A 26303-nucleotide genomic window follows, 5' to 3' on the forward strand; every position below is an offset into this window, starting at 1 on the left:
GCCCATTCGAATGCAGCTGTCTCCCCCTGCACTAGACACACACCCTGTGGAGATAGCAGGCCATGGAGGAGTGAGGGCAACTGCCTTCTCTCCTGGCTTCCCATCCCTCACAGGGGGCTCTAGGATCCTTCCTGAAATACAATGCCATGCTTGGCTTTAAAGACAAAAGTCTACAATTTGGGGCTTAAGGAGCCTTACTTACCATCACCTGCAGTATCCAGGGACCGAAGATATTGTAATTCTTCAGCAGCCTTATCCCTGACTGCTTCGAGCTCACCCACGTTGTCACTTAATTTAATAATGTTCATAAAGGCCTCATAGTTGCAATTGGAATCACGAATCTATGGGACAAAAATCTGAAAATTTAGGAGGCCAATTCATGAATTAAGAAAAATTATGTCTCTATACAAATGTTTAATCTATTCTTCTCTAAATGAACTTAGGTTTATTTTTAGTACACCTTGATCAATCACAAAGAACTTTGAAAAATCATTTGACATGCACCAAATATTAAAAAAAAAAGAAAAAAGAAAAACTTCAAATATTTTGAATACAGCTCACCATTCAAGTTAAACAATTTTAGATTTTTTTTTTTTTGAATTGCAATGAAACAGAAAGTCATTTGGGAAATGGAACAATGATTTTAACAAGACAAATACATGGCCACAACCCTGTTACAAAAAATGCTAGATTATAAGAACCAAGATATTCTAAGGATATGTTTCTTACTGTAAAAAGTAAACTACCTAAGTGCTTCTAAAGTTTCAAAGGCTTCATTGAACTCATCCTAATTTCTCACAACAATTATCATGTATTTCAAAACAAACCAATCCCTAACAATCCTAAATGTGACAGTTAGAATTAGTCTCAGAAGTCAAATTTCTGGTTCTGTCTTATGTCATGAGCCATGAATTGGTGGGAATGGAGTCGGGAGGTCAGGCCTCTGGGAGAAGGCTCTGGGGCCCCAAGGGACCAGCCCCTTAGCCAGGGGAGCCCCGGCCTGTCCCACTTCCTACTGGTGAACATGCTTCCAATGCACCACATGGAGCCTTCTGTCGGGTTCTGCTTCGCTTTGGAATATAGGTCTGATGTGGGGGTGGAAGCCCCAGGAGAAATGATACATGGAGAGCCCCCCCCACAAGGACGGTCACTGCTGAATATGGTCAGTTCTCTCAACCAGCAGTGACCCTCGCTATCTGGGCAAGGTCAGGAAACTGGGAAACAAACACAGCTCCAGCCCTTGGAATCGCAAAAGCAGCAAGTCCTATTGCTGGGAGGTCCAGGATCACCTGAAGCCATCATGTCACCATAGAGATGTGGGAATATGGGAACCAGCCTAAGAGCACACGGCCAGTGAGAGGCTGAAGAGCCGCTGAGCTGCTTCCTCTCTCGAGCCAACAAAGGGGGGAACACGCTGAGCAACTTTCAAGCACCCCCCAACTTTAGCAACTACACCTTCCCTCCAAAGCTGGCCCTCAACAGAAGGGCTGTGAGAGCTCCAAACAACAAGGGAACCCCAAATCTAAGAGCTCAGTGAGATCTGCTCCAGCCTATACGGCCTGCTCTGAAGACCCCCAACACTCCCTATCCTCATCATCGCAGATGACCCAACAGAGAAGGACTCGGCTTGAGTCCTAGAGAGATGACTGATGGGTAAACTGAGGGTCGGGTGAGATGATGAGAGTGCAGGGGCCCCTCCCAGTACTGAGGTAGTGTAAAATCTTGACCAGAAAAAGACATTTTGACACAGTTGATATAAAGCTGATCTGTCATCTGCACAAAGGCAATTTTCTTTCAATTTTCACTTATGTTTAAATCATGCCAAGCATGATTTAACAAGCAACCACAAAATTTCAAATTATGTTTTTAATATATGAGGTTTTAGTTAAAAAACCATTACAGCCCTTACCATCCATATGACGTACTGATTAATATAATCAGGATCACTGAGTTGGTTTATTAATGGAAGAAGAATTCCACGTGCAAGGATTTCCTAAAAATAAACAAACAAAAAAACCACATTTAATTCTCTCTTATTCTGCCAGAAATGCCAACACTGATCCACGAACAATCCAACATCATAAAACTTTCAAATAATGAGCAAGAGAAGGTTTTAGAAACATTAACGTTGATTCTTGCTTTGCTAGATTCCTCTCTAACTCCCTAATATAAACCTGGTCCTTTGGGCCGGACCCTGCCTCCCAGGAAGACTTTCCTGAACACTTCCATCCAGCCACTCTTACTGATTCTACCAGTGGTTCTCCAAATGTGATCCAGGGACTTGTCAAGAATCTAAGACCCTTCCAGTGGATTCATGAAGTCAAAACTCTTTTCAAGATAACACTAAAATGGGTTCATTTTTGATATAGCAAATGTCCATAGATAAAACCCACATCAACAAAGGTCTCTCTCTCTCTCTCTTTTTTTTTTTTTTTCTGAGGGGAGGGGAAGAGAGACACACTTATTTTTTTTTTCAAGTATAAAGGAGTCCTCTGTGAACTGCCGGTCTATACAAATCAGAATCAAAGGCAGCCACTATCTGCTAAGCAAATGAAAGCATGAGTGAAAATGATGGGACTTGGCTTTTCTTCTCCCTCTAAGTTTTGGAGAGAGGCCCCAGACTAATCACAGAGGCGGACCGCAGAGCCACGGGGACCCTCAGGGACTTCTGATGGCTCTGTGAAAAGCAGGACCAGACCACTAACTTGTGACTTGCCATGAGAAGATGGCGGAGGGAAAAGGATTTGGGGACACAGGGTTGTGAAAACCAAAAAAGTGCCAGCACCTAAACCTCCTCCTCAGCACGTGGGAGAGACAAGGAAGAGCAAGACATTGGTGATGGCAGGGAACAGATGGGCCATGACCCATTCTGGACGTCTATCCGAACCATGTGGAGAACCAAGTAACAGAGAGGGGCCGAGGGTCGGCCCACAGAAGGAGCCCTGGGGGCTCAGCCGAGAAGAAGATGCAAAGGCCTCTGCCTCCGTTGTCATGCAGCCTACACCACGGGAGAGGACACGAGGCAGCTTCCTCTCCCAGACTCAGACAAGTCAGAAGTTTCTGCTTACCCTGACAAAGTATCGCATGATCTTGTTCTGGAAGTCTCCAGGAGGTAGCAACAAATACAGTAAAACCTCACACAGATCCCTAAGGAATCCTAGAAGACAGAGAAAAAAACAGTCACGCCATGGTGTGAGCCAATAAGACTTCCAAGTTCCAGGGCTCTTGGGGCAGTAAAAGGCACATTACAGGGTAGGAAATCTTGGGCGGAGGGGGTCTCCAGCTTATCTACATGGTGCATTCCTGATCGTTTTCCTACTTGTTATTGATTCACTCTTCCTGTCCTTAAACCATTAATTCTGTGGGTGCTCCTCATACGTTGCACTTTCCTGGGATAGCTTCTCTCATAGAAAACCTCTCCGGTTTTCTAACTGTAACAGCTTGTGACTTTGGTGGCAAGCACACACCAGCACAGATACACAAAGTATACACTTCTCTACTGTTCTCCATATAAGATACTGGCCATTAATCATCCTGGGACAAGTTGGAGTCTTTAGTTCTAGCCACAGAGCCACTGAATGCCACGTAGAACTGAAATTATGAAAGACATTCAGTTTTCTCCAAAGAAGAGCTTCTATCTGACTTCTAATATTCTTCATATTCTAAAAATATAACGAGCACAAAGTAAATACTAACGGAATCCTGGGAAAGTTTTAGTCAATTTCTTTGTATTTCTTTTCTTGGTGAACAATCACAGTGGAAAACACTAAATGTCACGTACCTTTTCTGCGTTTCGCAGAAGGCACTTACTACGACTGGGCTCCTCTCTGTTCTCAGTAATTATGGGGCCAGAGGAAGATGCCAATAAGTTCATCTCATAAGATTTAGTGCTGGATGATGGGATCACTAAACCTAACTTCCTTTATTACCAGTTCTACGGAAGGAGCACCTCCACATCAAGATTCATACATTAAAGGAAGAATAGACCAAAGGCTTTGGAGAGTTATTTACGATAGCACATAGTCTGAAGTGTCCAAACTCAAATGGCACCGCATTATCCTACTCCAGTCAAAGGTTTCGGTTTCGTTTCTATATTACTATGCTTGGGCATAAGAAATATTTTTACAACCCAAGATCTAGTGAAATAAAAATTTATTTATTTTTTAAAAAGGTCAAAAGGGAATCAATTTAATCTGCTATGAAGAAAACAATGAACAGCATCTACATTCTGCCATCTTGGAAAAAAAAGCGTGATTGACAATTATGGGTCAGAGTGATGGGCTGGCGAGGCCCCACGAGAAAGTCTATTAAGAAGACTGTGCTCATGTCCCAGCAGCGCCCATGTTCCATCCAGGACTGCTCCCCTTTCTCATTCTCTTCATCCCAGAGAATTCCTAAAATCTTTAGCCTCATATTTGTGTCACGGTCTACCCTGTTCTGGGTCTTCTCCGACACGCCTAGTCTGCCTCCTCTCAGAACTTCCCATGTCGGAACGTCTCACTTGACTGAACAAGCAGTGGCCTGAAAACACAGGCATTAGGTTCGGAAAATCAATAAAGCTCCCGGGCCCCAAAGAAACGAAAGGACAATTAACACCAATACAAAAAGTCTCCTTCCTCTGAAGAGCAGTCAAGGACTTTTTGATAGTGAGAATGGGGCAAAAACCTTAAAACTAAAGATTTACACACTGATAATTCTGAAAAATCAAATCAAGAGCTAAATACCTGAATCCATATATCAAAAGACAATTTAGTCAAAGTTCAATTTCTAAAAGTGTGTTGAATATTTCACTTTTCAAAAAGAATCTATTACATAAAAGGCAAAGCCCAATAAACTTTTAAGCTGCTATATGAGATCTTGGTTTAAACTTTCAAAATAAAAATAAATGCAGCAAAAATATAATAAAAATTACTTTCTAATTTGTAAAACTCTCATCCATTAACTCATGTGAGTATGAAAATAGGCTGAGGGAGGTACCCACAGGTCCCGCTAAGGCCTCCCCAAGAACATCCAGATGCGCCTGCCGATATTCCCGGAACAGGGTCGGGGGGAGCTGTGAATCCAACTATAAGCACAGCTCTCTACTTACTGGGCCATGTTCCCTAGCAGGAAACTTACAGGTATTTAAGCTCTTATTCCCAAAATAAATTGTATTCACCATTCCCCAAAGTATAAAAATGAAGGGGGAAAAAAGGTCTTACTTCCAAATCCTGACTTTAGTCATTCAACAACTCTGATATCTGAGAGAAAAAAGCATGATGCTGTTTCCTCTTCCAGATGGATCAGTTACAAAGGACAGGGAGAGAAATTAAACCCCTGGGTGAGCTCTAAACTGGGTTTCAGATCATGTTTGAAACTGTCAAGTTCACAAGTCTTCTTAGAGAATTGAACGGAGAGCTGAGAACCTCTGGCTTTTTGCCTCCTCTGCAAGGATACCAACAAGGAGGCAAGATGGCAGAAGGGAAGAAAGAGAGCTGGGGACCCCCCCCAATCAGCCCAAGCTGAACCACCAAGAACAAAAGATAATTACCTGAAGCAACTACAGACTGCCAGGGGTACGCCACCATCTCAGGGCCGAGCCCAGGGAAGGTGGGCAGTTCATGTGGCAAAGACCCTGCCCCAGAATGGGGCGCTTGGAGCTCCATCCCACACAGTTGGGGACAAGCCCTCTCCCCACACCTCCTGGACTTATCTAGAGAGACAGCTATTGCCCCAGTTTTATGGATCAAAGATTTCTGCTTGATTTGATTACTTTTCCAACATCATGCACAAAATGAAAATTTACATCTACTCAACAATCCACTTCATCTACGCTCCCTTCTGAAGGCGAGAGCTCTTTATTGCACCCCTGGGGTGACTCAGAGCCAAAGACCGAGTTCTGAATCCAGCTGGCCCTTCCAGTTGGGAGTCTGTGACCTCCAGGAGCCCCGACTTCAGCTTTAACGCTGGCTTTTGCCCTCTGCCCTTTCCAGCTAACTCCTCTTTAGGTGGCTTACGCACAGGCCCCACCTTTAGCAGGGTCATAACAAGGAAAAAAGGCCACCTTCTTCTTCTTTGGCAGAGGTGCAGACCAGATCGCGACAGGTGTCCTTCTCCATCTCCACCTCCACCTCGAAGAAGGTCTCCACCAGGTCTTCGGCCGAACCTGCAGAAAGGAAACAGAGCTGGAGAGCTGGCAGCCAGGGAGGAGAACCCGATGGCTGGGAAGGCGAGCCTAGTGGCTGGCCCTGGCACAAGGTCCATCTTTGGCCATCCCGAGGCCCACCTTTAACCAGCCCCAGCCCAAGGTTTACCTTTGGCCTGCTCATCCTTCTCGGCCACCTTCTGCTGGGCCTTCCTGAAAACGCGCAGGTGGGTGCCAAAGTCGTCCACGATGCGGGTGGTGAAGTAAGGCTGCCAGTCTATCTCTTTCGACCTAATGACACAAGGGAGAGGCGGGCATGAGCAATGCTGCGGACACAAGGCAGGCCCTGGGCCTGGGGAAGAGGTGGGAGAGACATTCCCGGGAGCGCCTCCGGAGCCCTGATGAGCGGGGGCATCTGACTGCGTTTCACTCTCATTCACGTGGCTCCTGTGAATCCTGCGGTGGCTCCAGGAGCGGGCCAGCCATTCTCTCAGGGCCTCGCTCAGAAAACATCTCAGGAGCCTTCCTGATCAGTTCTTCCCCATGTCCCGTAACAAAAGAACATAAAGCCTTCCCCCTTAGAAGGTAGCACAAAGAAAGCTGGAGACTGTTAAAATAAGTGACGGCTCCCTGTTTCGTCTGCTATGAATCTGCACTTGTTTGTGGAAGAACCAGTCTGGCCAGAGGCATTTTTTTCCTCGTTTTCTGTTTCATCTGTGTAGGGAACTTCATGATGTGGAAAACTCTCTGAAGCTGCCGGAGGCCTGGGACACTTACAAGAGGCCAAGGGCCGTGTCCGTGGTCACATAAGGGTAAGTGTTGGAGGCAGCACTCCAACCTGGGCGCTGGGATTCGAAAGACCCTCCGATGGCCTCTCAGAGGCACGACTCAGGGAGGGGAAATGCCAAACGTCTGCTAGACAAAATCAAAGGAGCATTGTCACAGACGCCCCAGAGTTAGTCCATGATCCAAAAACAATCCACATTTGTCTCTTTAACTGATTCTAGGACAACGAAATGGAATCACTTTCTCAATAATAAAGTCAATAATAAAGATTTATCAGTATTAAAAAAAAACTAGTTAAAACACATTGATACACATACAGATTAGCGATGAGAAGGCAATAACTAGACAAGCTAACAGATGGGCAGCAGGAAAAGGGGCACCACAGGCAAAGGGACTAGACTGGAATGGAGGTCAGAGGTCCTGGCTCTGGGTTTGGGCTTCATTTCTAACTCCTCTGCACCTAGGGCTGCTTTTCTCATATGAAAGATCTGAATAGGATTAGAAACTAAGTCTCCCAATTCTAAAGGCTGTGATCCAATGAAACTTAGGTCAACATGTACTGGGTCATAAAAACCTCCTAAATGCAATAAAGCAGAAATATAGCATAAAGCAAGAAAAATTATATTGGGGGGAGGGGGGGAAAGGAAAGAAATTTAGGTCAATAAGGGCTTCTTGTATAATCTACCAAGTGGACAATCAACAATTAAATAATGAGAAAGTCAGCTCCTGCCATCGGTTCTGTTTCTTCATGACTAGATTCCAGGAGAGGGCACTGAGAGACAGACAGGCCCCAAGTATGGGATTATCTCAGCAAGTAATGGCAGGAAGGAACATGCAAAGAGACCTGGGAATCGCTGATCATCCCTTTATGTTAAGGGACAGGTCAATTCCCCTAGATTCTCCACAGCTGTGGATCACAGCATCTGAACGAGTTGCGGGACAGCCTTTGCTGACACAGGTGCTGCAAACTGGGAATGAGATAAATTGAGGCAGAAGGAAGAGGGGGGAAGGACAGACAAGGCAATGGCCTCTCAGTCAGAGAGGTCAGAGAACAGCAACTGCCTCTCAAATTTGCTTGTATCACCCTCTCACAAGAGGAGATCCATTCTGAGTTGGATCTCCAGCAGCCACTGTCAGGTGGTTCCCATGTATTCCAATACCTTTACTGGAAGGAGGACAAGGAACTCTAGTCAAGATCAGCTTTAAAAAAAAAAAAAAGCTATAATTAACCCAATGTATAATTTCCCTGGAAGTGAACATTAGTAAACATGAGTAAACTAGCAAAGACTCATGGCATTAAGGTCAATTTTAATACATTATTGAAAAAGCTGGGAGAGTGACAAAGAGCCCAAAGGAGACATTCGGGCAGTGGAGGATTGGATCATTTTGTTGGCTAAATGTTTCAATAGTACTTATATAGTCTAAGTCTTGACATGCCCCAAATCTTATCTAACTCTTACAATAAGAAAGACCTCTCAAACCCCAGCCTTAACCTAAATTGTCAACTTTAAAATAACGAATGTTCTCACCTGAGCCAAAAAGACCAGCAGAAGCCTTTTCTAGTAATCGTATGAAAATAATTTACAAATATATATCTATTTATTGATTTTAGAAAAATAAATATATTGTTTAGAAATAGTTCATTATAGTCCTCAAAAGGAAGTTCATTGTAACAGATCTGGAAGTCAGAAGACGAAACCATGAATCGGGTACCATCTGTTCTCATCTCGAGTGTTCTGTTTAATTTGTTGATATTTAAGTCCATGCTGATAACTTCCACTTAACATGTGTTAAACATAGGTCAAAATTCACTACTTAGGGAATGTCTTTTAAATATATAACTAGTGAAAATGTCAAAGCAGTAAGATTATACTAAAAACTGAGCTCATTAGCCAAAAACTACCATTTCTGCTGAATCCATACAAAGACCTGTTTGTAATGGAAAGATCTTGGAAGAGGGGCAGTACACAAATCTATTCCAAGATCCAACAAAGACTAAACCAGGGAAAGGACTCATAAACAAAGTTAAAGACTGCTTCCAAAGGCATTTTCCATATTAGGAGACAGGTACGGTTTTCAGTAAACATGTGGCCTGAGTTATTATTCAAAGCCATTTTCAAATATTTTATGGTAAGAATCTTTCTGTCCAATAACCTTCTGATATTATTCATCAAAGCAGAGCCATCTTATACTCAGTTCCTTCCTTCCTATTGCTAAATCGATCAGAGCTCCCCTCCAGGATAGCCCCTTCTTTCTTCTGACACAGCCCTGGCTCGGTCCTACAGCAGCAGCCTGCTCTGGGGTCTGCAGACCTCAGCTCTCCCCACTCTCATCCAGCCAAAGAAGGGGCTTCCCTAAAACTCAGATCTGACCATATCACCACCCCATCCCGATTCAAAAACAAAATTCTGCTAGGCATTCAGAGTCCTCCCTCACCTCGCCCCTCCAAACTCTCCAGGCCCCTCACCCCGAGACAGACCTCTTCCATCTGGTGACAAGAGCCTCCTGACTGTTCTACAAACAAGACATGTCAGCTCTTGGCTCTGGGAATCCTCCCTGGGGGAGGGGGAAGGGTCACCCATCCACTTTCTTCCTCCTCCACCCCAAATCCTGACCTTCCTTACATTCTTTAAGCCCCAACTAAAATCCCATCTTTTATTGGAAGCCCTCCTTAATCCCCTTAATTCTAACGTTTTCCCTGTTAATTATTTCCTATTTGTGATGGACATAGAGTGAATATATATATTTGCTTGCATGTTGTCTCCCACTTAGACTGTAAACTTCTTGAGGACAGGAACTCTTTTTCCTGTTTTGGTATCCCTAGCACTTAGCCCAGGGCAGTAGATGCTTAATACTGACTGACTGATTAGGGGACCTCTAACATCCCTTCCAACCATTTCTACAACTTGGTGAATTAAAAAAAATCGGAGAACCTTATTCTAATTAATATGAGAGCTCAAAGAATCCCGATCCCCATGCCTTGGAGTTTCCTCTATTCCCACACAAATGAGCCAAGCAAAGCTCCCCCAAAGCAGCCCCTTCTAGGGAGGCCTGAGGGCAGCCCGAGCTTCCAGGCTCACTGAATTTCCCCCTGGCTGTCAGAAACAAGCTCCTTTGCCTGAGGGTGCTCCCTCAGGGCCCTCCTCTGTCCTCCATCCTCAGCAAAGGACCTTTGATCCTGGAGTACTTGGGCTCATTCCTGGCTCACAGGCCTTCCTCCCGCATTTCCCTGAATTCCTCTTCAACCTAGCTGCTGCTTGGCTTAGTCCATGGACACCACGAAGCAAAACAGAGAAGTCCCTTATTTTGGGTTTCTGGCTTTGCATCCACAAAATGTGGGGACTCTCTCGGGATACTCTTAGAGCCCCTAAGAGTGCCCCACAAGGGGAACGTGGTCGCCTCAGGCTCATGATAAGACTCTCCTGCAGCTTCTGGCCAGGGGTTTGCAGAGGCAATGCATTCTTGGCAGGGGAGGAGGTCTTCAACCACACAGGAAGAAACAAAAATCTTAGAAATACAGCTGATTGAGGAACAAAATCGGAATCATCAACTTGTTCTCCTCTTCTCAGAACTGGGGAAGGCCCAAAGCCAATGCCCATTCCCACAATCAAACAGGGGTCAGTCAAAAATAAAGTCAAGGCCGAAATGCATTCCTCCATCCATTCATCCATCCATCCATTCTTCCATCCATCCATCCATGTATTTATCCATCCATCTATCCATATATTCATACATTCATTCACATATTCAACAAATACTTTTTCTGGGTATCTATTCAAGTTATTAGCTTGCATTAATCAAGCAAAATGAAACTTTCTTATTACAAAACTCAATCAATGGAAAGAGCTAGAAGAAAATGCTTTTCTTTTGAATCAAATTAAGTAATCCCAGATAATTAGAAATGCAGAGCTGATATAAGTTTCCTAAATCAAAAGACAATTCTTGCTCTAGCAGAATAAAAACCAAGTTTAGAACATTCTAATCCCAAGGTAGGTCATCTGGATCTAATTAACACTCCCAGAGAGCTGTTAAAAATAATTACAAGTCAAGTAGAACATTCAAAATGGATGGGGAATTTTACCACAGAAAACAAACAGAGTCAAGATTCAGCACAATCTCCTCAGAGAACCCTAATTTCAGAGCTCTCTCCCCCCTCTCTCTCTTTTGATCTCAGCTGTCTGTCTACCTCTTCCTACTGACTACCTTTTCAAGACCAAGGCTAAGAAAATCTCCTTCCCCAACACTTAGATGGCCCCCTGGTTACCCTCCAATCTCCCATCAGAGCACTGGCCTGATCTCCGCCCACTCAATGGATCAGAACCCCCTTTCCTGCCCTTCATCTGGCTCGCTCCCTGCACAGCGCGCAGCCTCACCTGGTGGAGAACTGAATGAGTGCGTTCTGGAGCATCTGCCTGATTTCGAGGAGAAAAGATTCATCATCGCTTAGTGTGTAATACCAATACTGGACATAATCCCTCAAGGAAAACTGGATAACCTGGAATGTCGGGGGAAAACACAGACACAGAATGCCGTTAGGGCAGAAAGGCAAGCGTACCACCCAAAAGCCAAACCCAGCTCCCCGGGCCTGTGTGGCCAGACCGTGCTCATGCCTCCAGCGCCGCTCCAGAACCGCTTCTGGGAGGCGCCTTCCCTGACCACGTTCTGACAAAGATATGAGGTTCCCAGGAGAAAGGAGTTCCCTGCCAGGGCTACTGCTGAGTGTGGTGATCTCCCAGCATCCTGAGGCTCCGGGTATCTTACTACAATATTTTTATGGATTAATGCTCTCCTTAACTAACCCACTTTAACATTATAGTTCATCTAGCCAAAATTTGGTTCACAATGAAAGCACAATCACCATTTTGGTCCTCTGAAATAGAGTCATAAATCTTATTTAAAATATACTAGGAGAAATATATACCAATGGATCAGCCAATAATATAACTTGAAGTTAACCTTTAGGAGGTTCACTTTAAAAAAGGGGAATTTCTAATTTTATAAAGGCATTAAACAACATCAGATGTCTGCATTAGAAAAGTGGAGAGCAATCTGGATTATGGCCTAAAAATTGTGTTTACCCTTTGACTCAGCAATAGCACTACTAGGTCTGTTTCCCCAATTGATCAAGGAAAAAAGGAAAAGGACTTGTGTGTTTTCGAATACTGATAGCAGCTCTTTTTATAATGGCCCAAAACTGAAAAGTGAATTAAGGAATGGATATCCTTATAATGAAATACTACTGCACTGTGAAGTGATGAGCAGGTTGGTTTTAGGATTAGGTGGAAAGGCCTGCGTGAAAAGAATGAAACCAAGACAACATCGCACATAGTAACGGCAATATTGTTTGAAGAATAACTGTCAACAACTAAGCTATTCTGAGTATTATAAATATTTAGATCAGCTACAAAGGATCTATGAAGGAAGATGCTCTCCACCTCCAGAGACAGAACTCATAAGAGAAGTATGCAGGGTATGGTTTTGCATGTACACATCCACACATGTATGCATGCATTTCAATGTATGTACACACATTACACATCTGTGTCAATGGAGAGCCTTCCCTGGGGCAGGATGTAAAGGGAGGGAGAGAGGGAGACAGTTTGAAACTTAAACTATGAACAAAAAATTAATTTATTTTTTGTCCTTATTTGTTAACCCAAGGAGAAAGGTAGAAAATTTCTGATTACCCCAAATCCTAGAGAAGACTACTTAATGTGTCCACCTATTAAAAGAAGCACATTCTGAATAGCCTTAAAGAATTATGCACTTTGCTTTGTACCACACAGGGCTTGCCAGAATGAGGTCCTCCTCTCCCTCAACTCCCTGATCCAGGAGCCTGGAGGAATGGGAGCAGAAGAAGCCATGAGGGCTGTTCCCCTTATTCCAATCCTACAATTCACCCAGATCCCATCAGGACCTCCCCTTCTTTCCCACCTCTGTGCCAGTGGTCCCCTTCTTTGCCCCGATCTCTCTATCACTTCCCAACACTGGTCAGGGACCTTGCAACCTCACCAGCTATGGAGCAGACATGGCCATTCCTGCCCTTTGGATAACGACAGAGGCTGCAGTTCCCTCCAGGCCCCTGGGCACTGCCACCGTGCAGACCACCCAGCTTGAGCGTGTTCCTCTGCTCCCTGCTGCACCACACACTAAGCGCTGGGCCTTGCTGAACTCCCATTAAAAGGAGCAAACACCTGCTACAGGGCTTTTCCACTCAATGCTTTGATCCTCCTGCCCAACGGCAGGATCCCATAGAGGGATAAACACTCCTCACCCCACAGAGAGAACTCAGACTTAGCTAGCAGCTCTTCCCAAGGACTGAACACAGTCAATCACATCATGGCAGTAATGAAGAGGACTGCTCAACAATCCCGAAGAGAAGCATATCCGGCACAGGTGGTGTTAAAGACTCTTCTTCCTCTGGGGCACTTACTTGCTGGAGAGGCTCATCAATGATATTGGCACCCGTCAATCTCCGATCAATTTTAATCATTCGAGCTTCCCGTCTCATTTCTTCTAAGCACTTAAAGAGAAGTCATCACACATTACAAGAGAATGTCTTATTTCAACATAAATATCCTTATCATTTAATCTATTGCAACCAAGCAGTCATTCTGTAATCCTCTTCAATCATTATTTTACAAAACTAAATATTTGTAGAAAACCAAGCTTTCTAAAAATCCTATTCAATTATGCTCTAATGTGAACTAAATTCTGATCACAGCCCTGTACCACAGTAATCACTAACTGATCATATCACAAAATCAAATGATTAAAAAAGGATTGTATCACCCTGCAAATATATATATAATTATTCTTTATGCGTAATAAGAAAAAAAAATGGGGGATTCAATTCCATATATTCCAAGTATAATATAGATTCAAACTGCTGTCACTGACATTCATTCCGTCCTAATAAATGGCATTGATTATGTAAATGGATTTTCCTTCTGTTGTAATTTTGGAAAATTTCAAGACAAATTTAAATAATCAATCTACTTTGAACTGTCCACTAACAGTGACAGTATTCAATTTGCCAAAGTAATGGAGAGCTATAGAAATGATTCAGTGAGGAGACCAGAAAGTCATGATCTATTGGGCTTGTGGTCTCTAACGGAACGTCACAGGAATCTACTGTCTGGTTTAACCTTTTTCTCAAGACCAAGAATGAAGACCAAGATGGTAGGCTGGTTGAAAAGGATAATGATGATGATGGAAGAAGATCTCACTCAACAAGCTAAAAAACACGGTCAAAAAAATGAGGCTGTCCTAGGAATGACTCTATAATCTACACTTGGGCTAAAAACAACAAGTGCCCTGTAGGGATGGAGAGGGAAAGCTGCATCGAGCCCAAATTGAGCCACTCCAACAGGCTTCTATCCTACATCTGCTCTGCACCAGGTTCTATGCCGGAGCCTAAGGATGGGGAGACAGAAATCAATCTCTTGCCTGCCAGCAAGGCCCCTGCATTCTGCTGGGGAGAAAGAGAAGAGCAAATGCAGAATACACACAAATTAATGCAGAAATGGAGAAATCCTGGGCGCAATCAGAAAAGCCTCCTGGAGGAGGACACTGTTGGTTCTACACAGATTAGGAAACAAGTCTGTATGGGACCCAGCAGCAACAGGGAAAACCTAAAGTTTCTGGAGCAGGAAGGTGGCCCAGTGAGGATTATCAATTAGACAACCGTGGAGAGAACAGGACACAGGAGAGCTAACGAGAAAGCCACGTCCAGGCGAGAGGTGACGAGAGCCCGGACCAGAGTGAATGAAAAGATATGCTCGGAATTCTGACTGGGTTAAGCACTAAGGAGTACATGGAGAATAAGTCACCTGGAAATGACCCAAGGACCTCCAGGCTTATTATCTGTCCCCTCTAAAAAAAAATGGAACTTGGTAAGTGACAGAAGGAGGCGTGAGTTCCCTCGTGCAGACATCAATTGACTAGGGAAGCCAGGAATAGCATGTCCAGTTATGGGGACCAGAGAGGGAGGAAGTTTGGGTTTTCCAAGTTACCAGAGGCAGGTCCCAAGAAGTGACAGGGAAGGGCCCAGAGATCAAACTGCAGAAGTGCAGCTATTAATCCTGTGGGAACAAAGGCCTGGGGAGATGAGCCATCTTCAAGTACTGGAAAGGCTGTGGGGCCAAAGCACCAGCTAGGAGCACTGAGTCTCAGTTGACGAGACCAAGATTCAGCTCAAAATAAAGATAATAGGAGTGATCCAAAAGTAGGCAGGTCTGCCAGTAGCAGGTCGAGCTGGAGGCTGGAGAAAACATAGTGGGCCACTACACTTTTTTAAAAAGTTCCACTTGACAACAACTGGCCTTTGTCAGCTGATCCTCAACAATCTTGTGAACCAATTTCCCTACTCCTTAAAAATTGAGCATTTCTTTCAAAGCCAAGAATTAAGAACTTTAAAAACCAAAAATAATCAATCTTTTTTGAAGTATCCTGAAATGACCAAATGCAACTTGCAAGTAAACTGTCTCTCTTCTGTTGCTTTGATTTTATGTCACTATGTTTATTATGTGAATAATGCAGTCAATTGGAGAGTACTTCATTAATTCACACAAAGATTAGAAATCTTTGCTTCAAGACATAAGCAAAAGTAGCCAGTCTAGGAAAAGCAGACAGAGCTTGGTATGTATGTGTTTTTCCCTATCATTATCCAGCATCATCATCATCATCATCATCATCATCATCATCATCATCATCATCACTGTCAGAGCGGCTACTCTCCCCAGACAGATGACCCCTGCTGGGCCTTACCTTAGGAATCCCTGTGGAAGTTGGAGGAAGAAAGGAGTGCTCACACTGTTCCAGGTACTTCTCGGAATTGGTTTTTCCAAACAAGAGAGTGACTACAAAACCCCTATAGAAAAGAGAGCATGTAGCTGTAGTTACATAAATTGGATTTCACCATTTAAAAAGTACATCTGGTTTAATACCTTCTGGAGGTGCCAAGTGAAGGAATTTGGAAATTAATTGCTAACACTGAATAATCATGTCATACACAGACCAAACAATGCTCACAAAACTATTGCAGAACTTTAAGTGACAAGTATTAGACTTTCAAAATTCCATGTTGACAAACTTATTTCTCACAAACAAAAAATAACCCAAAAGTTATTCCATAAAAAATTTTTTTTTAAAAATCCTCAGGAGATCAACTTATTTCTCAAGTCTTAAATTAATAAGTTATCCAAGAGGGATAAAACGAATCTCCTTTTTTTTTTTTTTTTACAAGAGTAGTAAGTACATTTCAATATAATATTTCTCAAGCACACTTTCATAAATGTTTATTCCTTTCCCTATATACCCAGCCTGTAATGAAGTTTGTCAATACTTTCCAAAATGCTGAATATTTTAGAGGAGTTAAAAATCAAAGTATAAAAGCAAATTAATTAAGTTAGGGTCAAGATACTTTGACTTACACTTTGCCATCATGGCCAATGGCTCAAAAAACCTAAAAGAAAAGTTAATGTTTTCTATCTCATGTCATAACAGATAACTGCTTACTATGCCCTTACTATGAAGAAAACACTGAAAATAAAATTTTGAAATAATGTTTCTCTTAAGGCCAGATGCCGGTTGGAGGTAGTGGTGAGTGACAATGGTGATGATGATAGCAGCAGCTAACCTTTATACAGAACTTTAAGTATGCAAAGAACTTTAAAAATATTATCTCATGCTATCCTACATAACCCAAAGAGAAGTAGGTACTATTATCATCACCAATTCGAAGGTACGGAAACTGAATGGGAGGGAAATGGCTTGCCCAAAGTCACAAAGCTCATTTATGTCTAAGGCTGGATTTGTAGTGCTTCCTGACTCCAGACCCAGCACTCAGTCTATTGTGCTACTTAAATGTCTAAAAAAAAAAAAAAAAAAAAAAATCACAACAGCAGAAGAGAAGAATAAATCACTGAAAGGTAGATTAGCCACATCAAAATACTAAGAATTTGACTGGCTTCCACTATAATGGCCTACTCTCATGACTATGATTTAGATATGCTCAAGAAATTAAAATTAATTTTATTAATAGACAAAGATATATTTGCATAAACAAGAGAACTGTTCAGTTCTGCAAACATATATTGTATCTAGGATATACTGCAACATATCCAACATATAAAGGACTGCTTGCCATCTAGGGGAGGGGGTGGAGGGAGGAAGGGAAAAAAAATCGGAACAGAAACGAGTGTCAATATAAAGTAATTATTAAATAAAATTTAAAAAAAGATATATTTGCATAAAAATAGTATTAAAAAGAAATCAAATCATCTTTCCTTGCATAAAAACTATTACAGAAAATCCAACAACAGTATTTACATATTCCTTTTCCAAATCCAGAGTATCTCCAAATAATCCAGACATTTGGCGCTAAGAAGTTTAAGTTTTATTTAAAAACCAATGAAGGAATCTTCTCATGCAATTTGCTTAAATGGGCAAGTCAAATGAAAAATCACAAAGTTTTGTTTAAAAAAAAAAAAAGTTTCTTATTCCAACTTGATCCTATGTGCTAATCAGTATTTGCTGTAGAAAATCTAACCATTTTTCTATCTGACCCCCAAGGGCTAAATGTGACCAGAACCTTTGTAGCACTAACTTTCCATCTCACAGAAAAAAGCAAAGAACAGAGAGAGAAAATAAAAAGGTCAGGTTCCTGACGATCTAGGGGGACATTCAATCCCAAAGTGCTGAGGCTCCCCCTGGATCCTGCTTTTTCCCCTAGACTGGTTTCCCATCACTCCCTGACTCATGGCCCTATGACCCCCTGTTCTTGACACCCTCCCCCAAAATCCCCTCACTAAGCCCTGCCTGCAAGGATTCCCCTCTCCAGGTTCAGCCCGCTCAGGGAGCTGCTTTCGCCAGGAAGGCTTCTTGGACAGATTGGGCATCAGAGACCCCCTGCCACCTTCCTCTCTAATTACTCATCACACATTGACTTATCTGGGTGCAAGGAGTCTCCCCTCTTTCAAGGAGATGATAGCCTCTTGGGAACTGCCCTTTCTGACTCTGTCTCCCAGCACCGTACCAGGGCACTAAGGAACCACTTAATTTTTTTCTTTCCTACATTTATTTTATTTTTAATTTATGAAATAAAATAAGCATTTCTATAACATAGTGCAATAAAAAAGACTGCCCACAAAACAGCCAATCTACTATGCACACCTTGCTATTCTTTTTAAACATATAATGAAGTTACAATGCAAATTTCTCTTTACCCTCTTTTTTCTTTCCTCTTTTTCCCTTAACCTAGAGACAGCTACAATGAAAACAAATAGGTATACACACACTCTTCTAAAACATACTAACTAAACATACTTCTATTTATCAGTTCATTCTCTGAACTCAGACGGCATCTTTCTTTAAATGTCCTTTATAGTAAATTTGGATATTTACAATAGTCAAAATAACAATCATTCAAAGTCATTCTTAAAACATTACTGTTGCTGCTATATACAGTGTTCTCTTGCTTCTGCTCATTTTGCTCTTCTTTATTCCATGCAAGTCGTTCCATGTTTTTCTAAGATCACTGAGCTCATCATTTCTTTTAGCATGGTAGTATTCCGTCACAATTACAAACCACAACTTGTTCAGGAATTTCTTTTTTCTCTCATCATCTTTGGAAATAGAATCAGCAATGGTATTGCTGGAACAAAGGGTACAGGCAGTTTAATAACTCTTTGGGCATAATTCCAGATTGCACTCCGAAATGGTTGGATCGATTTACAATTCCACCACCAACAAATTAGTGCCCCAATTTTTCCATATCCTCCAACATTTGTTGTTTTTCCGTTCAATCCTTTTAGAAGGGATGCACTTACTAAATGACTTACTGAAATCCACTGAATTTAAAGACAGATGCTGGCCAGAAACATGATTTTAAGAAGCCTAGTGAAAAATAAAAGCTGAGGCTAAATGCAAAAAAAAAAAAAAAAAAAGCCTAGTGTCCACAACTGCAGTCATTCATCCTCAAAGAGAGACAGCTGTCTATTCCTCGTAACTGTGATGACTCCAGCAGAGTGGGGCCTCCCGCTGCCAAACAGGGGAGCCTCTCAGGCCTGGGGCGATCCTCAGTCGGCCTCTGAGCCCCCCGATCTCTGGTATAGGTCTCCAAGGCCCTGGAGCTCTTGGGGCCAAAATGACAGCACATGCAGAGGGTAGATGTGGGTTGCTTAACTACATCTATTCATCTGTATTTTTTACTAGAGAGAGAAGGGGCTGGTAAAAGGAAAGGTGAGTAATAATGATACCAAAAAACAGAGCCCTACCCCCACCCCAAATACTTGTTAATCATTTCTTCAATCACATGTAAAGATAATTTTTAACTTTCTTTTTTTTAAGTTCTCTTTCTCCCTCCTTGAGATGATAAGCAATTTGATAGAAGCTATACCTATGCAATCTGCAAAACACAAATATTGTTCATGTTGTAAAAGAAAACACAAACCAAAAAAAAACCAGCCAACCCATCAAAATAATAAGGTAAAAAAAATGGTATGTTTTGATCTGCATTCAGACTCCGTAAATTCCTTCTTAGGAGGCAGATAGCATTTTTCATCCTGAGTCCTTCTGAATTGTCCTGGATCACTGTATTGTTGAGAATAGCAAAGTCCTTCACGTTGATCCCTGAACAGCGCTGCTGTTATTGTGTACCGGGCCCCGGTTCCACTCCCTTCACTCTGTCTCTCAGTTCAGGGAAGTCTCTCACATGTAACAGTATTCATCATAGATAGACATCACTTGCTCAGGCATTCCCCTTCCAATGGGAATATCCCTTGAGTTTCTAATTCTTTGCGACCACAAAGAGCTGCCATAGACATTTTTGTACATGTAGGTCTTTCTCCTTTTTGTTTTTTATCTCTCTGGGATACAGAGATACTGTATCTGTAGAGATATTGCTGGATCAAAGGGTAAATCCAGTTTTGTAGCTAATTGGGCATAGTTCCAAAGTGTTTTCCAGGATAGTTGGATCAGTTCACAACTCCACTAACACTGCAATTACTGTTGTTGCTGCTCAGTCATTTTTCAATTGTGTCTGACTCCGTTTTCTCAGCAAAAATCCTGGAGTGGTTTGGCATTTCTTCTCCAGCTCATTTTACAAATGAGGGAACTGAGGCAATAGGGTGAAGTGACTTGTCCAATTAAGTGTCTGAGGATGCTTTTGAGCTCAGGTTCAAAACTCAGGTTTGAACTCCTGACTCCAGGTCTGGCATTCTGTCTAATGTACTACCTAGCTGTCCAAAATAGCATTCGCGTCCCAGTTTCCCCACATCCTCTCCAACATTTATCATTTTCCTTTTCTGTCATATTAACCAATCTGATAGGCGTGAGAGGTGGTACCTCAGAGTTGCTTTCATTTGCATTTTTCTAATCAATAATGATTTAGAACATTTCTTTCCATGACTTATAGAAAGCTTTGATTTCTTTATCTGAAAATTGCTTGTTTGTAGTATTTGGTCATTTATCAAATGGGAAATGATTTATAGTTTTATAAATATGACATAAATCTCTATATATTTGAAACATGAGATCTTTATCAAAGATACTTGCTATTAAATTTTTTTTCTAAACTTTCTGCTTTCCTTATAATATATGCTTTATTGGTTTTGTTCGTGCAAACCTTTTAAATTTAATATAGTCCATTTTATATATTGTAATGCTTTCTATCTCGTTTGGTATACAGAAACATTTTTAAGTGATTAGAACCAAAGGAGACAAACAGGACTATTATGAAAGTAATGTGTATATAATATATATATGTATGTATATATATATATATATATACATACATTTATATATATATTGTGTGTGTGTGTGTGTGTGTGTGTGTGTGTATAATATTATATACCTTTCTTTTAAAAAGCAAAGAAGTACAAAATGGAGAATCATAATGTGGATGTGAAAATGGTCTCCCTCTTTTTGGTGTTTTAAGTTCAAAATTAAAAATTAAATTAAATTAATGCAACATTATGATGAAATTTATGACTACTGCTAATTTTGACGAACCACTTCAGGGTATACAGTGTCACATCCTTAGCAATGAATGATTTCTCTCTTGCGATTAGAGAATAAGAGAGAACTTTTCAGCTATGTTCCTGTGCAATTGATACCAATGCGTAATTTCCAAAGTACTTAATGAAACTGTATAGTGAACTATCCTATTAAATATGTAAGAGCCTTAAGTCCTTAAGGGTGCTAAGTCCTGACCTCCTTGAGCCTCAGGTTATCCTCACTGTTTCTTAAAATAAGGATAACAAGCACACCTGGCACTGCCTAGGACAACTCAAAGGACAGTTCCTCTTCCCATGAAGCAGTTCCTCCCTTGAGAAGAAGGACTCAAGTACAAATGTTTATTTTTCGGAGTCCTCATTTTTGCGGTGTTCCCACATGTGACCTTTCGGAGATTTTCATTCTCAATCCACAGTTCTAACATCTTTAGAAATCAGAGGTCTCGTTCAATAAAGTAATTGTTAAGTACCTCCAAAGATTACAAATCATTCAAGATAAAGAAAAATGAGAGTTCAAGGAATGAACATTCAAACTGTGTATTAATAGCATTCCTGTCGAATCACAGACATTTCCTAATGTGTATCAATGAAATATCGAGAGAGAACAAGACGTGAAAGTCAGTGCCCTGGCATTCCATGGGACCCGGGCCAGGTCTTCCTTCTCCGAGGCCTCAATTTCATCAACTGTAATATGGGGAGGATGAAATAGACATGCTGTGAGGTACATCTTTAAACCCAGGATTTCATTTTTTAAATAAAAGGGGTGGGGGGGGGGGGTGGAGAGCAGCTCAGTGGTACAGTGGATAGAGCAGCCCTGAAGTCCGGAGGACCCGAGTTCAAATCTGGTCTCAGACACTTAATACTTCCTGGCTGTGTGATCCGGAACAAGTCATTTAACCCCAACTGCCTCAGCAAAAAAAAAAAAAAAAAAAGAAAAGAAAAGAAAAGAAAAAAAGAAAAGAAAAGAAAAAAAAAAAAAAAAAAATAATAACATTTACAGAAAGCTTATTCAGTCAGTGCTTTTTTCAGAGATAATAATCAATCAATCAAAACCTATTTATTAAATGTAAACCATGTGCCAGGCACTGTGCTAAGCATTTCAAAATGTAAAATTTCTTAATCTCATAAAAATCCTGCAAGGTAGATGCTATTATTATCCCCATTTTTCAGATGAGGAAAGTGAAACAAACTTATTAAGTAACATGGCTCAGGGTCTGGCAGCTAGTAGGTGACTAAGACTGAATTTGAAATCGGGGCTTTCTGACTTCAGGCTACCCGTTCTAACCACTGTGAAACCAGTTGCCACTGTTAATTATATGTTCTTCACAGTATTCAAAAAAGAGGTAGGATTGGTTCTGCCAAAAAATCTAATTTAAGTCAGTCTCACTTCTTTCTGCTCAATCTCTATCCACTACAGTGAGAAAGAGAGAGAGAGAGAGAGAGAGAGAGAGAGAGAGTGTGAGTGAGTGTGAGGGTGAGTGTGTGTGTGTGTAGTTGAGTCATTTTCAAGCCTGGCTCTCCTTTGTACTCAGGTACAGTACCTAAAATCACAACTGTGATGATGGCTTCTGGCGCTCCCATTAGAACAGGACAACAGTTCTGGTTCCGGGGAGGCCTGAGAACCTTCATCTAAACCTGGGAGGAAGGGAATTCTAAGCCTTCCAGAGCCAAAGGTAAGAGGCGAGGGAAAGGGAGGAGGGTGAAAAGTCTTTAGAACATGGTCAGCTTTGATTATCCAAAGATAATCAGCCTCTGGGTTTGGGGTTTGCTTGTTTATTGGGGGGGGGGAGCAGTTTCCGTGTAGAAAACACTTCTCAGTGGTCTTAAGCTCATCTTGGTTCTCCTTTCTAAGCTGTACCTGCAGCTGAGGCCCAGTGTTTGGGGGGAGGCCACTGAGTCAACACCTAAATTAGGTTTGAAGATTATCTGTGGATTTCTTCTCTCCGCGTTATCTATCCCCGACCTCTCGGCCTTGGAAGATGGGAACGGGCCTGTGTTTTAGCCTGACCCGGTTAGGGAGCGTATCAGCGCGCTGCCTCACACGGTAACGTGACTGGAATTCAGTGAGCATCAGCCTTCTAAAAACGAGGGGACGCTCCTCTAGCCGAGGCGGTCTCAGGAACACGGTGATCTTAAAGGAGCCTGATTAAGTTGTGTGTCCTGACATTTAAGCTGCTCTGAGAACAGTGAAACGAAAGGGCAGCTGTGTCGCCAGGGAACACCCGAGCCGGGCAACGCTCCACTCCGCACCCTCTGAACGGCACGTGAGGGAGCCTATCAGAAGACAGGATTTCTTTCCAAGAGTACCCTGATACAAAGAGAGAAGCGGTTCTTTTGGAGACAGATGGGCCGGAGGGGACAGGCAAGCCAGGGACGCTGGCATTTTTACAGAGAGCAAAAAGGAGACATTTAAATTCTCTGAATTTCCAAAAGAAAAACCGTCCCTCCCTCTCAGATCTGAGAGCCCGGGTTTTGGCTCGATATCAATCCACGAACGTGGGATTCAAAGGGCACACAGAGTGCCGCTGCTGCCCAAGTCTCATCTCCCTGGCAGGTCACGCGATGCCCACGGACCTTCCCAGAGCACTCCTGTGCCCCACCTCTGCGCCCCCACCTGTGCGCCCCAATTCCCAGGAGGCTTCAGGCAGGCGATGGCCCCTCCAGGCCACAAGGAGGAGCTTTCTCAATCAGCCCTCTCCCCTGCCCGGCCACATGAGGCTCGGGAGGCACAGGGGGCGCCCTCTCCTAACAACCACCAGAGACAGCTCAGGAGGCCCTGGAAGAGGAGGAAGAAACCGCCTTCCTCCCAGGTTTAGAAGAAGGTTCTCGGGCCTCCCCGGAACCAGAACTGTCGTCCTGTTCTAAGGGGAGCGCCAGGAGCCATCATCACAGCATAGAGTCGGGGGGCCACGCTGAAGGAAGCGCTCTCACGTGCCCCGAAAGCCGCCAGAGGAGACGGCTTCGGATTTACTTTTCCACAAGGACCCGGACATCTCCCCTAAAACTCTGCAGGAGGCCCTGTAGGAACAAGCCGGGGTCTCCCCGAGGCTCTGGGAGGCGTAGCAGGCCCAGGGCCCGGACGGAAGCTCCCCTGAGCCCGTGGCCCCAGAATAAGGCCAGCTCAGGGCTCTTCATGTCGCAGCAATGGCCACACGCCTCCTTACACAGGAGCCCCCATCAAATAGTGGGGGGTGCCCCGGGCTCCACAACAATGGAATCCAGACCCCCGGGCCAGGGAGGCCGCAGGCAAGGCGTCGGACTCCTGGAGGTGCCCGCAAGGCCCTCACCTGGGAGCAAGAGAAGCTGGTCCCAGGTACAGGAACCCCATAGAGTCGGGCGGCCAGCCCACCTAACTCCCATTTTCTTTAACATTGTGGACCAAGGGGGCGGCCGGGCGGCTCAAGGAAGAGCAGGAGCAGAAATCCGGATGGCCGGCCTCCGATCCCGAGCCAGCAGCGGGCTGTGACTGTGGGCAAGACCCCCGGACTCCCTCCCTTTGGGTCCTCCCAGAGCTGGAGTTTGTAAAGTGCTCTGCAACCCTCCAGTGTGAGCATCATTTCGAGACAAAAGCTGCTACCACACAGGAAGCGACCGTGGCTCCAACACTGGCCGGAGACTGTGAAGGTGTAAACTGTCCCCTTTAATCTCTGGGGGAGAAGGCTGGAAAGGAATATGTGGGGGAAGGGGGGGCACACCCACTCATGCTAAGTAATCTCCTTTAGTTGGAGATCTTGGCCAGGGCATAATCACCTCCCTCTATTGAACCGGAGGTTGTCCCTCCAACTGCTCCCAGCTCAGGGGCCTGGGCAAACCCTGCCAAAGCCTCAGAAGGCTAATAAAGGGCGTCTCTGAACCCGGATCTTTGCTATTTGCCTTTCTGGACTCAGCCTGCTGATGAAGATAGTTTCTTCTCAGTGTTAACCCATCTTTGCAAAACTATCCAGCCAGGATTCTTTGTCACTAAGAAAGCTGCTTCTCGGGGCAAATAAATCCCCTTTGCCACAAACTTTGGGTTTGCTCATTCTTTCACAAGGAATCTGCGACAGTGGCCAGAGGGGATCTCTTATCCTCAATTCTCGCATTTGGTGGCCCATACGGGGTCCCCGAGAGTCTGGCCAAGGTAAAGCCTTTTTCTTGTTGTCTATTCTATGGCTAGGACACCCCAAAATTCCCGGGAAAAATTTGGGTCATTGGAGCTCCAAGCTCGAGAAGAATTCTCTCAGTGACGCCTGAAATGGGAATTTCTGCATTTTCTGACAAAAAGTCCCCCTTAATCAGGGAGCGTTTTGTCATCTCCCCTCTCTAGGGACGCCTAAGGCCGAGGCGCTGTAGAATCGGGGAAACCTAAGGCTTGTGGCAAAATGGGACAATCTACCTCTATCCCTAAGGATTTTTCCTTAGGCAGTCTCTTAAAACAGAGACAAATTTGGCTTGAAAGATGTCAAAACTAAACAGCTTAAATTAAAACAGCACTGCAGGACGCTGCTTAAACTTGCTAGCGGAAATCAGACTCCCTCCTTCCTGCTCCTCTAGGGACACAGGCTCCCTCCTTTGCACCTCTATGTAGTCTTTATCAGGAGGCTCTGAATCCCTTCCAGAAGAGGACCTTATGTCCGGCAGTACTTCTTTGTCTATCCCCCTCACCTGACCCAGATCCTGAGATTCCCAGCCCCCACTCCTCAATCCCTCTGATACAAGGAGTGTCGGGACCCCTTTTTCTCCTCCTCTGCCCCCCTGAGAGAAGCAGCCGACTCAGGGAGAGACACTCAGAGCAGAGGTGCCTCCTTCAATGTCAAATCTCTCCCAGACGAAGGGAAAACCGGCCATTACTCTGAGGATCCCATCCAGCTTTTCGAGGAGTCCAAGGCCAATACCCTCCTTGATCTTTCCCGGGGACATGTTAATATTAAACAATCTGCCCCAGATACACGAAGGAAGCTGCAGAAGCCAGTTTGGGGTCCTCAAAATTCTCCCCCTCAGCTGCTAGAAACAGCTGTTGGAGTCTTTAATAACAGCATTCAAACTGCAGCAGAGGAAAGAGACCTCAAAATTAAAGCTTGATTAAAGTCAAAAGACTGATATGGAGAACAGTCCCTAGTTTTGGCTGCTGACATTTCTGGGAACCACAGAGGCTCTGACCAGGAGATGCACTAGAGGAGAGACTACCTACAGGGGACAAACTGCCCCCCCAATGCCCCGCCCTCCAGCAGAAGTCTGGGACTTGGTCAAGCTCACATCACCCTGACAGCCCGACACCCGGATGTGGCCGGTAAGGCCACGAATTTCTTTTTACTTAGGGGGGCTTCTCCTCCCTTCTGGCACTCTGGTCTCACTTGCCCCTCACGCCATAGATGGGATTGAAAGGAAAGTTGAGAATT

At 43.6% G+C, this 26303-nt stretch overlaps 1 protein-coding gene across 2 annotated transcripts in view; it reads right to left on the minus strand.

Annotated features, from left to right (window-relative positions):
• SNX13 (sorting nexin 13) overlaps positions 1 to 26303 on the minus strand; it is a 95418-nt gene that overhangs the window by 37234 nt on the left and 31881 nt on the right. For both annotated transcript variants that reach the window (XM_051962689.1, XM_051962688.1), the window contains exons 3-10: positions 15680 to 15782; positions 13344 to 13433; positions 11284 to 11405; positions 6294 to 6415; positions 6044 to 6145; positions 3069 to 3157; positions 1910 to 1993; positions 203 to 341 (exon numbers count right to left, since the gene is read on the minus strand). In XM_051962689.1, the coding sequence (XP_051818649.1) occupies positions 203 to 341; positions 1910 to 1993; positions 3069 to 3157; positions 6044 to 6145; positions 6294 to 6415; positions 11284 to 11405; positions 13344 to 13433; positions 15680 to 15782 (851 nt within the window). The remainder of the gene's footprint in view (positions 1 to 202; positions 342 to 1909; positions 1994 to 3068; positions 3158 to 6043; positions 6146 to 6293; positions 6416 to 11283; positions 11406 to 13343; positions 13434 to 15679; positions 15783 to 26303) is intronic.

This window comes from Antechinus flavipes, chromosome 5 (assembly GCF_016432865.1).
Source record: "Antechinus flavipes isolate AdamAnt ecotype Samford, QLD, Australia chromosome 5, AdamAnt_v2, whole genome shotgun sequence".
In the NCBI taxonomy this organism is placed as follows: Eukaryota; Metazoa; Chordata; class Mammalia; order Dasyuromorphia; family Dasyuridae; genus Antechinus; species Antechinus flavipes.